Source organism: Fundulus heteroclitus, unplaced genomic scaffold (assembly GCF_011125445.2).
Source record: "Fundulus heteroclitus isolate FHET01 unplaced genomic scaffold, MU-UCD_Fhet_4.1 scaffold_344, whole genome shotgun sequence".
Classification (NCBI taxonomy): Eukaryota; Metazoa; Chordata; class Actinopteri; order Cyprinodontiformes; family Fundulidae; genus Fundulus; species Fundulus heteroclitus.
This window is the reverse complement of record NW_023396754.1, coordinates 34798-50770: the sequence shown is the minus strand read 5'-3', so window position 1 is coordinate 50770 and position 15973 is coordinate 34798. Positions and strand designations below refer to the sequence as shown.

Below are 15973 nucleotides of genomic sequence, written 5' to 3'. Positions count from 1 at the left end.
CGTTAATCCATTTCTACTTAGTGTGACAGACCTTCGGAAAAATGTGTACTACTGTGGTAAACATTATCTCAATAACTGTCAGAAGAGAGGGGATAAAGGTTTTTACCTTGTCCTGGGAGTTGATGCCTCGGGCATAGATGCCAAGGGGCTTATACGTTTTAACTTGTTGGATTTGCCTAAATCTAATGCTAAATCTGTGAAGCCTGAACAGGCGGGTCTGGTACAGGCTTTTAACAACCAAATACTTGTCTGGTGAGTCATAAGGAAGTGAAAAAAAAGTTTGTCTCACGTGACCACGTTCAACGGAGACTGGCAGCTGGGACCACTTAGGTTTCCTTTTCATGTCAGTTAGGAGAAAGTCTAGTTAATGTTTTCTGCTTGGAGTAAAGTGACCTTTCTTGTTTAACATCAACATCCAGACTGAAGGAACTATGTCATGATGGGAATACGGGAGGAGGGTAAACTTTTTTTATGTGTTAGCGCATTCCTTAACTTTCTTTAGTCTGCAGTTGGGCTGTCAGAAAAACTGGGTATGGAAGATCGCTTTGCAGCTGGGCGGGCTGTCGACGAGGCAACATCACAGCAAGGTAAGATCAAAGCTTGATTTTCTTACAAAAGCCACATAGATTAACACACTGGCTTTGAGAAAAAGCCAGCTTGCTTCAAAAACACATTTATTTGGAGCAGAAAAGCTAAAAACAAGTTTCAAATAATTAAAAACAATACCTGGTGACTTGACGAGATTAGTTCAGAATGTTATTCAGTTACATTTTAACGAAAGCTGGCAAAGACGGAAAGAATAAACAGTATCAGTTGACAGAAACCTGCATTCTCTATCTAGACAGTGAAAACATGAGAAAACCTGTCTGTCTTTGTGAGTAGCGAGGCAATAAACCAAAAGTTTGCAGTAGTTAATATCCTCTTCAGGATTACTGCATAGCCGTAAATTATTTCAGCAACAACAAGACTGACTTCAGGACCGAGTTGAAACAGCTGAACACCTATCTAACTTTGAAATTATAACATATTTGTCAGGGTTGATGTGGTTGTGGCAGGACTGAAATAAAGACTATAGAGCTAAGGAGCTGTCGCAAATTTGTCAATATTAGGAACTTCTACTTTAATACTTTAGGTGGTTTTATATGTGGGTCTTTTATATTTTTACTTGAGTCAAATATTTGAGTTGATACTTCTACAGAAGTATTTATGAATCCTAGTGTCTATACTTGTACTTGAGTAGTAGATGTGAATACTTTTGACACCTCTGAAGTTCTCATGCCAGAACATCTAGACCACTGCTAGACACACAAGCATTGTTGTGATTACGCAACCAAAACACAATTTTAATATTTTGCAACAATATATTAAAATGCACTGAAATTCAAATTGTAAGTTGATCCTGGAATATAAAAGCCACAATGAGATAGTGAAAACAGGGGAGTAAAACAAGCTAAAAAAGTCTGACACAGTGAATAATGGTCTCCTCCCATGACATAAAGAGAAAGAATGTGTCTTCAAAGAAATGTTATCTGTTTTCCAGCGTGTATACTTTGAGGATGCCTTGAGCTGTTTCATAAAGAACTCCACACAGCCTATATCTAATTAGACTAGCTTTATCTATTAGCAAAAGATTGCAACAAATTAAACAAGCCATAACAATAGGTTCCTGCCAAACCCTTGCAGACTTCCTTACCTATAAGAATAAGCAGAAATATGTATAATAACACAAAAGGCAGGCATTTTAAAGGTCAAGTTTAAATACTGTATTATAACAAAGTTTGATTTTTTTAAGGTAATTGCTATTACTATATTTTAGCTGTGGAACAAAATGGAATAAAAAGAAGCTAAGATGTCTGTTCTCTTTCAGATCAAAATAAGACAGAAGGCACGGTCATCTCCGCCCACCATGGAAGCATCATCAATGCAAACCATTTTAATAATGTGCACATAAATAATCTTACTCTCACCACAAGCTGTACATATGGTAAATATTTAAAGATATTTACAAATAATTTAATATTAATACAGATTGGATTTGTTCAGTACTTAGGACTGTGTATATCCACTTAAAACCTATTAAAAAGAAACTCATGTTTGTAAATTTCTGTTTCAGTTCCAGGTCAGACAGACCAAGCTAATGTTGTCACTCCCAAACTGGAAGGTAATATGAATCTCTGAGCTGTGTCTGATACAATATTCATTTTAATACTATAACGTATATTTGCCTTATTTGGATTTCAGTGCCTTATAATTAAGAAGTAATTAACCATTAATTAAGCTGTCTATAAATCGATATGATGCAAATTATTTTCTTTTCCCATTGTAAAATCAGTTAATATGCATTCCAGAAGACCAGTAGTTTAATCTATTTCTTAGCACAGCAATTTGTTTCTACAACAGATAAGAGCATGTCTTCAAAAGCTTATGAAAAACATAACCTGGAGCCAAATGCTTGATTAAAAGCGTGCTGTTATTGATAATGAAATTAATCTATATTTACAAATAATAAGTAATGAACACAACAGACAAACATTTTCTATTGGTTTAGAACATGAAGGGCTATGGCTAGATGAATAAAAGAATGGCCTGCAATTCTTGTTCAATTGACACAAGCTCTGAGAGCTCTTACTTTTTTAGATTTTTTCCAAGACCCCTGTCTGGAAAAATTGAGCGTATCTGATTTGATATCTAGCTGTCTCTCAGAGGAATGGGGACCGGAGAGCAGGAGGTAATGATGGGTACAGTCCCATCCCAGTTGAATTTGTCCTTGACTCTGACCATGGCCAATGATAAAAATATTCCCTCCTGTCTCAAACACATCAGTCGTCCCCACGTCCAGGGGTCACACTCTAAAATACCGGATAACACCACAGAGGGACAACCATGGTTTAACTTTCTCAACACAGGTGTATAAATCAGCTATTCTGCTGCAAAACCAGTATATACGTAGGAGGCAACACTGTGGAGATTTTAGTGCCGAAAACTATCACATCATTGGGATTGTTTTGGCTGTTATACTGTATAAAAGTATCAAATAAACACATAGGTAGAGCTAAAGAGGAGGCCTTCAATCCTTGGAGCTCACTACCAATGATAAATAATTTAAAAATACCATTAGAGAGATGCAATCAGATGGTCAGCTATTATAAGGGTTTAATTAATGTAATGTCTATAAAGGTTTTTCCATTACTTACAGAGAAACGTGTTAATTGCTTGCCAATTTTTATTGAAATGAATCTGAAAACCGAATTGCATTTCTGAAATTGAAACTGTTTTATAATATTTTATTATATTTTAAAATATGCTTCTCTCATTTTCAATAAAACAAAAAAAAAAACTTTTGGGTTTAATGAAAAATAATTTTGAATCAAAATATGCCAGTGATATGAATAATTATAGACTTAATTGCATGAATTAGTTAATCTAATAATCCATAGTACCTAAAATAATGTTCTTTCAAACTTAATTACAAGAATCCTTCCAGCTTTTGCAATTACATTTTTTTGTTTGTATAGCAGAAAATGTGAGCCTCTATTTTTGTTTCTTTTTGTTGTTGTTGTTGTTGTTTTTTTCTAGTCTTTTATTTCACTTTGGGTCTGTAAAATTGGCCTTCACTGGTATGTTTGGTTTGGCAGAACTAGTTTCAAAAATGGTATTTCCACATAGAAAATATTTCAAGATAACATAAAATTTGATTTCTGGTTTTAATCCTGCAGAGAACATCCAAAGTTGTCAAGATGAATTAAAACGCTACCTTCGGTCAAGAACAGAGACTCTGTTTCCAGGAATGGCAGAAGAATCATCGAACCTTTCTTTAAACAAAACCTATACAGAGCTGTACATCACAGAGGGAGGCAGTGGTGAAGTCAACAGGGAACATGAGATCATTGAGCTGGAGTGCACAAGGTGTACAAACGAAGAAAGAAAAATCCATCTCAATGATATTTTCAAGGTTTTACCAAATGAAAAGTATCTCCCAAAAAGAGTTCTGACTAAAGGAATCGCTGGTATTGGAAAAACAGTGGCTGTTCAGAAATTCACTCTGGACTGGGCAGATGGAAAAGCCAACCATTTCTTCCATTTTGTATTTCCCTTCACATTTAGAGATCTAAACTTGATAAATGAGAAAAGTGTCAGTCTTATTGATTTAATATGTGACTATTTTGAAGAGGTCCGGGATTTGAAAGATTCAGTATACAAGCAATCTAATCTTTTGTTCATCTTTGATGGCCTGGATGAGAGCAAATATCCTCTGAACTTTGAGAAAAACGGGATGTGTCGCAGTGCTACAAAGACTACAACAGTTGACGTAATACTCACAAACTTATTCAAAGGGACACTGCTGCCAAATGCTTCGGTCTGGATCACAACTCGACCAGCTGCAGCCAATAAGATTCCTCCAAATTGCATTAACATAGTGACAGAGGTACGAGGCTTTAATGACGAGCAAAAGGAGGAATACTTTCGAAAGAATATCAGTGACAAGAATGTTGCTCAAAGGATCTTAGATCATCTTCTGTCGAAACCTTTGAGAAGTCTTTACATCATGTGCCACATTCCTATTTTTTGTTGGATTTCAGCCACTGCACTTCAGAGCCTTCTGTCAAATCAGGATCAAAATGAACTCCCTAAAACGTTAACAGAAATGTATATGCACTTCCTGATCAAACAGACAGAGTTGAAAAAACGAAAAGATTACCACGGAGGTGATCCGGACAAAGATATGGTCATGAAATTGGGAAAACTGGCATTTGAACAGCTGGAAAAGGGGAACATTATCTTCTGTGAAGAAGACTTGAAAGAATGCAACATTGACCTGAAACAAGCTGCTGTTTATTCCGGTGTTTGCACACAGATCATAAGAAAAGAAAGCGGTCTTCACAAAACGGAGGTTTACTCTTTTATACATTTAAGTGTCCAGGAGTTTCTTGCAGCTCTGTATGTACACAAGACCTTCGTAGAGCATGGGGAAAATCTTCTCACCAAAAGAAAAGTGAAAGTGGTGTCTGTGGCGGGAAAAACTCCGGTTACATCTCTACATCGGAGTGCAGTGGATAAAGCTTTGGACAGTGATTATGGACAATGGGACTTGTTCTTACGGTTCCTGCTGGGTCTGTCTCAAGATAAAAACCAGGAGCTTCTTGAGAAAGTTTTTGACCCTAAAGTCATACTTCCACAGAGCCGCGAGGAGACAATCATCTACATTCACCGTAAAATAGAGAAGATGTCATATACCAACCAGGGCATTAATCTATTCCACTGTTTAAATGAGTTGGGAGACCAATCTCTTGTGGAGCAAGTCGAAAAGTTCTACAAGTTGGGGGATGTCAGTAAGATTTTACCGGCCCACTGGTCGGCTCTGGCTTTCGTGCTGCTTGTTTCCAATGATGACTTGTCTGTTTTTGACCTGAAAAAGTATCATGGATCTGATGCAGTTCTAGAGAGGCTGCTACCAGTGCTCAAAGCATCAAGGACAGCTTTGTAAGTAATTCCAACTCACGTTAAGGGCAAATCTTTTTCATTTAGTGCACAGGAATTGTGTTTGCAACATGCTTACCTTCATTTTCTTGTCCAACTTAGGTTAAGTGAGTGTAACCTCACTGACAGGTGCTGCAGTAACATTTCTTCAGCTCTCACCATGAAGTCTGGTGGCCTCGAAGTGCTGGATTTAAGTGGAAATCGTCTGTACGACTCTGGAGTAGAGCTGCTGGCTGACAGCCTAAAGAGTCCCAACTGCAAACTTAAAGGACTCCGGTAAAATATATAGGTCCTTTCATATTTGTGAATTTATAGATTTGCATTATTAATAATTTGCAAATATGGTTTATTGTACAAATTTAGAATGGTACTTAGATATTAGCAACAAAGAAGTTTGTGATCGTGAATAAACCGAACTGTACACACTGGAGCCACATTAACCCAGACGCACTCAGTAAAAATCATGCATTCATATACCGATACACAGATCGGTAGGAAACCTGGAGTTAAGTTCCTTGCCTTGGGGCACAGCGACATGGGACATGAGGATGCTGCAATCTAACCCACAACTTTTGTATTGCAAGGCAATACAAAAGTCTTGTTTTATTAATGACTTCTTTACGGTGGCCCTTGTTAATGTTGTAGTGCTTTGCACCTCAGGGCCACCGTACTTCTTTAGTGAGAAATTACTCTTAAGACAGAAACTGAACTTTACCACAATGAATCTAAACAGGCCAGAAAAATGGTACAGCTCAGTACTGGGCTCTTAGATTGATCAGGATGCAAGAAAAAGTAAAATGAGGCAATGAGAGCCCCGAATGACAGTTACATCAGCCTAAATATAGATCAGCAAGGACAAACCCCTGGTGGAGAGGTCCATCCCACCCATGTAGTCTATAGTAGGCATGTCACTGTCAGAGTGAAATAGCAAAGACTTTAAGGTACATGTACATGCTACGCCAAGATAACTTTCCATTTGTTTATGTGTGCCACATCTGTTTCCCAGTACCTGCTTTCAGCAGCTCCAGTATCTGTAATCTCATTACTGGGAACCAATCTTTGTTTCTAATGTTACTGTTTTGTGTGAACCTTGCCACTTTTCTTCTGTGATCCAGATTAAAACAGTGTGGCATGACAACAGAAGGATGTCAGCATTTGGCCAGATGTATAGCTTCCAATCCATCTCATCTGAGGGAGCTGGATCTCAGCAATAACACATTTGGTGATGAGGGAATGAAGCTTCTTTCTGATGTATTCAGGACATGCTGTTTGGACACTCTGAGGTATGCTGGAGTCATCCAGGTCATGGTCATTCCAAAAAAATAAAGTAAAAAACAAAACAACTGGACATTACTCCAGACTTTTTGAATTGAGAAAGCTTCCTGGACAGGTGAATAAACCGAACTCTACACAGTGAAGCCACATTAACCCAGACGCACTCAGTAAAAAATCGTGCATTCATATACCGATACGCTGATCAGTAGGAAACCTGGAGTTAAGTTCCTTGCCTGGGGGCACAGCGACATGGGACACGAGGATGCTGCAATCTAACCCACAACTTTTGCATTGCAAGGCAAGAACTCCCTTTTAGTTATTGGACAAACCAAAAGATTTTCCCCCTCATTATTGAAAAAGTTGCACCAAATTTTCAACATGGAATTGTTGTACTTAAATGTAAATAAATCGGCTATTCAAAATGGATGCTCATTATTCTGTCCTGGCTGACAGATAGCGAACAAAATGAGAGACCCAGTAGATTTGATTGAGGCTGCTTTACTGAACCTTCTCAGTTAATTTTTGTAAAACTGCAATACAAAAGAAATATGCAATGTATTACATTTTAGATATATAAACTACCTTTAGCAGTTTAAATTCCTGTAAATACACTCAGTTACATTACAAGAAATAATCATCAAACAAAATGCAGCACGTTCACCAACACAACAAATATAAAGCTCAACAGTGAACTTAATTAGCCTTAGCATCCTAAATAGCCTCACGCTAGCGGTTAGCTTCGCGATTAGCGTTAGCATTATTAGCACGGTTTTAAAACTTGAAAACAGCTCCCTCCAATGCTACAAAATAAAACGGAGGGGTAAGAAACAACAATAAGAACCAACTATGCTTATACTCACTGTTGGTTCCGCTCCAGGATTTAAGCAACTGACTCTCTGTGGTATAGCCTGCTGTGCTGTATGTATGCACACTGAAAAACCTGGGTATATAACTGCAGTAACGAAAAACCACCACAAGGGGCAACTATTACAAACTCACTGATTCAGAACACTCATATTTATAATCTTTTGAGCGATACCTGTCTCATGTCCTATAAGAATCAAACTTCTTGGTCACAGAAAATCATTTTAAATCTCTCCCGGGGTTATGAGTTATTTGGGGCTCAACTGTGCATGAATGAAAGTTAAAACAGCTTATAGCTGGTGTCATCACTACGTAGCTGGACATAAATCTGTGGCCCTGAGCTGAATGAAAGCCACAAACCAAACTCTTATAAAAAAGATTAAAACACAATGAAGTAGCTGCATAACAGAGTCAAAGATCTGGATATTAGATTCCCAGATTGTACTGAATTTGTTACTCTAACTCTGAATACAAAGGGTGATTTGTTTAAGATCTGGGACGTTTTAAATATAAGCGCTCCAACTAAAGGTTGCTCAAGTGTGAGCTGCCAAAAATGACAAAGGCTCCTTGATAGGTCTCAAAACATTTTCAGAAATATGCTGAGCGAGAGTCCAGTTTCCTTAGAGCCTGTTTGCTGTTGGAAAAAAACAACAATTATCTTTCTTTGCACCAAACAAATTTTCTGTTGCTTGTTTTGCATGTTAGCTCAATAGGGAGCAGTGTTGTGCATAGTGTAAGCACTGTATGAACATTTTGTTTTACCTGGTTAATGAAGCTAAATATGGACCCAAGGCATTAGATTCAAATAAATTATTTTTTGTGTTATGTTTTTTTTTAATGAATCAGGGCTGCAGTATTATTATTGTCAAAGTTTTTAGTTATCAACATAAGAAAATGCTGTGTTTTTATTTTTTTTCACAACAAGCTTTGCAAAGGAAGGGGACATACGGAGGAGTTTATCCAGGGCTCTGTTCTTGAAAGAACTGCCCCTGGTCATATGTTTAACATATTTTAATGGTTTAAAGTACAGAAGTTATTCAACTGATTCAAATTACTGGCACAGAAATGGTCTGTTATTGTTTCTATTTTTTAAAGCAGTAAATATTTGCCTCAAAAGATCATTAGGCTGTCAAGATTACCGCGCCCTGGTATTCCTCCCAGACAGTCTTTTTTTATTAATGACTTCTTTAGTAAGAAATGACTCTTAAAACAGAAACTTAACTTTACCACAATGAATCTAAACAGGCCAGAAAAATGGTACAGCTCAGTACTGGGCTCTCAGATTGATCAGGATGCAAGAAAAAGTAAAATGAGGCAAAGAGAGCCCTAAATGACGGTTACATCAGCCTAAATATAGATCAGCAAGGACAAACCCCTGGTGGAGAGGTCCATCCCACCCATGTAGTCTATAGTAGGCATGTCACTGTCAGAGTGAAATAGCAAAGATTTTAAGGTACATGTACATGCTACCCCGAGATAACTTTCCATTTGTTTATGTGTGCCACATCTGTTTCCCAGTACCTGCTTTCAGCAGCTTCAGCATCTGTAATCTAATTACTGGGAACCAATCTTTGTTTCTAATGTTACTGTTTTGTGTGAACCTTGTCACTTTTCTTCTGTGATCCAGATTAAAACAGTGTGGCATGACAACAGAAGGATGTCAGCATTTGGCCAGATGTATAGCTTCCAATCCATCTCATCTGAGGGAGCTGGATCTCAGCAATAACACATTTGATGATGAGGGAATGAAGCTTCTTTCTTATGTTCTCAGGACATGCTGTTTGGACACTCTAAGGTATGCTGGTGAAAATTCTCAGTCATCCAGGTCATGGTCATTCCAAAAAAATCATAAAGTAAAAAACAAAACAACTGGACTGGTTTTCCATAGTTTAAAGACAATTCGCTTCCTCTCCAGGAAGCTTTCTCAATTCAAAAAGTCTGGAGTAATGTGGATTATCAAGCTTTTTATGTTTGGCAATAGTATAAAGCTTGATACTCCACATTACTTTTTGAATTGAGAAAGCTTCCTGGATAGGAAGCGAATTGTCTTTAAACCAGGGAAAACAAGTCCATTTGTTTTGTTTTTTACTTTTTTTGGAATGACACTCTGAGATAAAACATTTACCAGATTTAATAAATACTAATCTTAGATCAGATCTTTGTTATAAATTTAACCTGTGGATGGTGCAAAAGAGTTCATGATTTGGAACATTTTGTGTAAATTACTTTTCTGATTAGGTGTGAATTTCCATTAGGTCATGATGAAACAAGATAATTTCTCTGCAGGGTGTCTCAGTGCGGTCTTAAGGCAAAAGGATGCACAGACCTGGCATCCGCTCTTTACTCCAATCCATCGTACCTAAAGAACTTGGATCTGAGCAGGAACAGCTTCGATAGAACATCGGTGGATCAGCTTTCTGACTTCCTGAAGCACCCTGACTGCCAGCTGCAACGATTGTGGTAAGCTTTGATTAAAATGAAATGTCTTTACTTCAATCAAGTTTAAATATCTTACAATGACATTTAAAAGATTGGTCAAAACAACTTGACGCCATTTCGACTTACGGTTGGAACAAAATTCGCAAAAAAAACACCAAAAAAATCACCATTTTAAATGCTCTACTGTGTCGTCATGCTTTCACCTACAAACATCGTTTAACTTCCAGTTTGTAGATATATCTTTGAACTATTCAGAAGTGAAAACAAAATGTGGATATCTTTTATCGTTTTCTCATCACGCCATTTTAAGTTACCGTGGTGACAAAATTTTTACAAAAAAACCTTGAACAACTAAAGCTTACTCGCTCAATTATAACTCTACCTACACAAATTATACATCAAAATGTGGGTATTTCTGTCTGGATTCAGAACATGTAACCTCATTGGAGTAGGTCTTTTAGATTTCTCTGAAATCACCTCAGACTGGCAACAACCCCAAAGTCTAAATTATGCAAAAAAGACCGAACAACTTCAGCCTACTTGCTCAATTTTCACTCTACGTAGACAAATTATACATCAAAACGTAGGTCTTTTTATCTGGATTCAGAAAATGTAAGCCTCATTGGTATGGGACTTGTAGATTTTTTTTCATCACGCCATTTTCACCTACCATAGTGACAAAATTATCCAAAAAACACTGAACAACTATGGCTTACTCGCTCAATTTTCACTCTACCTACACAAATTATACATCAAAACGTAGGTCTTTTTGTCTGGATTCAGGAAATGTAACCCTCATTGGTGTACGATTTATAGATTTTTCGCAAATCACCTCATACCGGCAACAACCCCAAACCCTCCCCAAATTGAGCCAGTAAGCTGCAGTTGTTTGGAGTCTTGCCTGCTGCAGACAGCCAGCCAGGGCCGGTCCCAGCCATAGGCGAAGTAAGGGGCCGCTTGGGCCGCCCGGTGCAATGGGGGGGCCCCCAAATTTTCCTTTTTTTTTTTTTTTTTTTTTTTAGTTTTGATTAGTCTTTCTTTTTCCTCCTTTTTGCCACTGGTACCCTTGTTTGTGCTTCATTCGTTGACTCCTGACTGGCTCTTGATTCTGTGGCCTCTGGGACATCCAGCCTTACTAATTACGTCTCCAATTAAAGTCATGAAAGCATGTGTTGTAAAGTTATACCCTTCCACTTGGTAAAACAATCCTTCTGGGTTTAAAGCATTAACCAAACATGTACTTTTGTTCAAAGGCTGTCTAAAACCAACTTACAAAGAGAAGGTGCAGCTGTTCTGGTCTCAGCTATGAACCCGATTCACCTGAAGGAATTAGACCTGGGAGCCAATCAAATAGGTGATGCTGGGGTGCAGGAAATTTCTGCACTGCTACAGAGCCCAGACAGCAAAATTGAAGCCCTGAGGTAGGAATGTCTTTATACTATGCTACCAGTTAAAACCTTGGACTCACCTTCATCATTCATTCAATTCATCAATCATTTTTCGTGATTTTCTACGATACGAAGTAAAGACATCCAAACTAAGACTCAAAAGTATATAGAATAATGTATCAAACACAAAATTGTGAAATAACAACATTGAAAAGACACAGGTTTTTGTAACCTGCGCAGCCAATCAGCTCTGGAAAGAGAAATTAAAAAAGATGCAGGCAGTCATTAAATAATTAATGACACAAAGGTGTGCATTATAGTCGGTAAGGCACCATCAGGTGCCCCTTTTTTTCTATCAGTTTTTTCAGTTCAGTTCCGAATGTTTGAGCAAAGAAGTTAAAACTTTTCTTATCTACAGACTTGCAGATTGTTGCTTTGAGGATAAAGGCTGTGCTGCGTTGTTGTCATCTCTGTTGACAAACCCGGCCCATTTAAGAGTCCTGAATCTGGAATGGAACATCATTAAAGAGGAAAGTGTTGAAAAACTCTCAGCATTCTTGGAAAACCAAAGCTGTCAACTGGAGATACTAAAGTGCGTAACATGTGCAACACACCTGTCACACGCTTCATTTCCTGTTGTATTTTCTGTGATCAAGATAAAAACCTAACACAATATTTCATCCAATTCATAGTTTATGGTGTAAATACTGCTGTAGACTGAATTGTTAATTCACTGAGGTACTAGCAAATTGGTTCTCAACCAATTTTACCAAAGATAACTTGTATTTTCACAACTGTGCCATATTGCAAACTGTCAAAGCAACCTTAAGCAACAGTTTTGTTCAACAAAACAAGTTAGTGCTAAATGTGTGGATGCTTTTTTACAATTCATGCTGCTTATATATTATCAACATTTCTTAGCTTTACTGTTCTGAAACAATAAACAAATATTATAATTCTTGTGTAGAAATGTTTTAGCTTAGGCAGGTCAAATGGCTTCATTATCCAGTTCCCTGAAACACTGCTGCCTTTTCAGTGAGAGCTGCTACATATAAAAACAATCCTAATAATAACAATTTAAATCTTTCCCTGCAGCCTGAGCTGCTACTTTACAACACCAGATGAATGCAAGCATCTGATTTCGGTTCTTAGCCGCTGCTCTTCCCTCCAAGAGCTCATCCTCTCGCACAACCCCATCACCAGCGAGAGCAAGAAGCTGGTGTGTGATTGGTTGAGCAAAGCCGAATGTAAACTAGAGGTGCTGAGGTGAGACCAAATGCAATAATTTATGCCCTTTTACAGCAGGACTACAGTAGATTTGAGATGAATGTTTCTTGGTTGTTGAAGTGTTTAGTGCAGGACAGCAACAAATAATTATTTTGTCCGATGATTACCTTTTAACTTCATTAACATTTCAAGTTTTACACAATTTAGAAAAAGCAAAAGAAAACCATGAAGAAGTTAAAACTTTGATTATCTGTTTGAATTTCAGTTTTGAGGCCTTAGTAAAATATTTAAATGAGGAACCTGAATTTCTTTTGATGAGCTCATTCATGTTGTCGGTCAAGGGTAGTAAATGTGGATTAATTTATGAAGTGACAGGTCAATTTGATCAAACAAAAATAGTGGCAATTTAATCTGGAGAACAGCTTCAATTTCTTCATCAGAGTTTTGCTCATAGAGGAGAAGCACTGAACATTGTGCTGTTATTCCAAGAATAAAGCAGTTGGCAAAGCCACCAAACCTTTGCTGTCCCGGTCACTTTCCATACACCTGAGCAGCTATTTTTATACCCCATTTTTAGACACCTCATGCACTCTTCAGAAATGAAAAAACAAACAAAAATAAACAATGATTTAAAGTAATGTGATATAGAATGTTCATATCTACAGTAAAGTAATATGTTTTTTTGTTTTTTTTTTGATGCCCCAAAAAAATTATAGTTGATGCCGCTTTGGCATTTTATCTTTAATTTCATGATCCATGTGCTTAGTGATCATTTGTTAGGAAAAATTCTCAGATTATGTACAATGTAATTTATTTGTACATTATCTTTATAGACTTTGTATTATACCCCTATTTTCATTGACTGTGATATTGAACTAATTTATCCGCAGGTTTTACTATGTGGAAGAGTTCACCGGAATACCGCTGGAAGTAACTCTGAAGTCAAACCCTCCACACCCGAAAGAGCTGCAGATGGTCATATGTGGTCAAATAAATCAGGTCTGAAGATGCTGACTGATTTATAGACGAACAATTTCAAACTGATTGTGGCAGACCACCTCAGGGACACTGACAGAAAAAAATCATGAAATCAGGGCTCTTTTTAAATGTATGCCTGCTTGACCATCACATGCATTTATTCTCCTTTTTAAAGAATGTCTTTCAGTTTGTTCATCAAATAAATATAGTCTTCAGGAATCCTCAGACTTGAGAAAGTCTATAAACTGAATATCTGTGACATTTTCTTTTCATTTGCTGGTTTAGTGCAGAATACGGGTACAGTTTAAAGGTTTTGTATGACACCACTTTTTGACAATCTCAAGTCAACATAAATATATTTTTGCCCACTGAATAATCATGTGTTAGCAGAGTTTCAAGGACGTTCAATACCTCTGGGATGACATTATGATGTTTGCATATTTGGGTACAGCCCGGAGGAACCTAAAAGCTGTAAGGCAAGACAAATTTATTTATATAGCACAATTCAGTACAGAGACAATGCAAAGTGCTTCACATGATTAAAATATAGGAAAATAAAACAGAATAAAAGCAAGTAGGAATAAAATGTAGAAACAAAATAGAACATTAAAAACAGTTGGACTAAAAAAAGTTGAGCTAGTGATATTTCAGTAGAACAGTTTAACAAGAACAGTCAAAGGCAATCTAAGGCAAACTAAGAAGACCTTAGTGGTCTGGAGGGTTGATACACCGATAACAAGTCTGTGATGTATTTAGGTGCTAAGCCATTCAGGGATTTATAGACTAACAGAATTATTTTAAAGTCTATTCTCTGAGATACAGGGAGCCAGTGTAAGGACTTTAGAACTGGGGTGATGTGCTCTACTTTCTTAATCTTAGTGAGGACGCCGGCAGCAGCGTTCTGGATCAGCTGCAGCTGTCTGATCCCCTTTTTAGGCAGACCTGTGAAAACACTGTTGCAGTAATTAAATCGACTGAAAATAAACTCATGGATTAGTTTTTCCAGATCCTGCTGAGACATCAGTGCTTTAATCCTGGAAATGTTCTTCAGGTGATAGAAAGCCGACCTTGTAACTGTCTTTAGATGCTTTTGGAGGTTCAGGTCAGAGTCCATCACTACTCCCAGATTTCGGGCCTGATCAGTGGTTCCTAGCTGAAGCGACTGAAGCTGTGTGCTAACTTCTGATCTCTCCTCTATTGGTCCAAAGATTATTACTTCAGTTTTGTTTTTATTCAATTGACGAAAATTTTGGCACATCGATGCATTGATTTCTTCTAGGCATTTACTCAGTGCCTGAACTGGTCCATAGTCACCTGGTGACATGGTGATGTAGAGCTGTGTGTCGTCTGCATAGTTATGGTAGCTGATGTTGTTATTTTTTATTATCTGAGCTAGAGGGAGCATGTAGATATTGAAGAGGAGGGGACCCAGGATGGACTCTTGGGGAACCCCACATGTGATTTTTGTCATCCCTGATGTAAAGTTACCTACTGATACAAAAAAGTCCCTGTCCTTTAAGTAAGATTTTAACCAGTGGAGAGCTGTAGCAGAGAGGCCGACCCAGTTCTCCAGGCGTTCTAACAGAATGGAGTGATCAACAGTATCAAATGCTGCACTGAGGTCCAATAGAACCAGCACTGTTTTATAATTATGTGGTATTATGCTCTATAGGTTTCATACAAGGTCTGTTGTTATTCTTTGACAGGATTATTTTTTTAGTTGGATCGTAGAAGGTGAGCACTGGTTCCGTAGTCAGATATTTTTTTAGTTCCTTCCACTCTTGTTCATGAACTTCTGTCCACTGGAACTTACTATCGTTGCACAGGAGTCTGCGAATGTTTGTCATTTTTGCACTCAAATTGGGAATGAATTTTCCTATAAAATTAATCATCCCCATGATGCGCAGGACACCCGTTTTGTCGACAGGCGGTGGCATCTTCAAGATGGCTTGTATTTTATCTTTATCTGGTTGAACACCTTGGGCAGATAGTTTGTCTCCGAGAAACATAATTTCTTCGACGCAAAACTCACATTTATTTTTATTGAGCTTCAATCCATTTTTCCGTATGCGCTCCATGACGCGTCTCAATCTGTCATTGTGTTCTTGAGCTGTTGATCCCCAGATAATGATGTCATCAATGTAGACTCTCACTCCTTCCAAGCCTTCTATGATCCGCTCCATTGCTTTATGGAATATCTCTGGTGCCGATTTTATCCCAAAAGGAAGTCTTAGAAAACAGTATCTTCCGAAAGGTGTGTTAAAGGTACAATACTTGGTACTGCTTTTATCCAGCTTTACTTGCCAGAACCCTTGTGATGCATC

At 37.7% G+C, this 15973-nt stretch overlaps 1 protein-coding gene across 2 annotated transcripts; it reads left to right on the top strand.

Moving 5' to 3' along the window:
* The first annotated feature begins 443 nt into the window (after window positions 1–443).
* Window positions 444–14196, top strand: LOC118559739 (NACHT, LRR and PYD domains-containing protein 12-like). Of its 2 annotated transcripts, XM_036130343.1 has the most exons (12): window positions 444–587; window positions 1868–1984; window positions 2114–2161; window positions 3717–5481; window positions 5581–5754; window positions 6594–6761; window positions 9245–9412; window positions 9904–10077; window positions 11310–11477; window positions 11863–12036; window positions 12540–12710; window positions 13562–14196. In XM_036130343.1, the coding sequence occupies exons 1-12, from the start codon at window positions 533–535 to the stop codon at window positions 13674–13676; spliced, it is 3297 nt and encodes a 1098-aa protein (XP_035986236.1). In that variant the 5' UTR covers window positions 444–532; the 3' UTR covers window positions 13677–14196. The 2 variants fall into 2 exon arrangements, with proteins under 2 accessions (XP_035986236.1, XP_035986237.1); XM_036130344.1 differs by lacking the exon at window positions 9245–9412.
* The last annotated feature ends 1777 nt before the right edge of the window (window positions 14197–15973 follow it).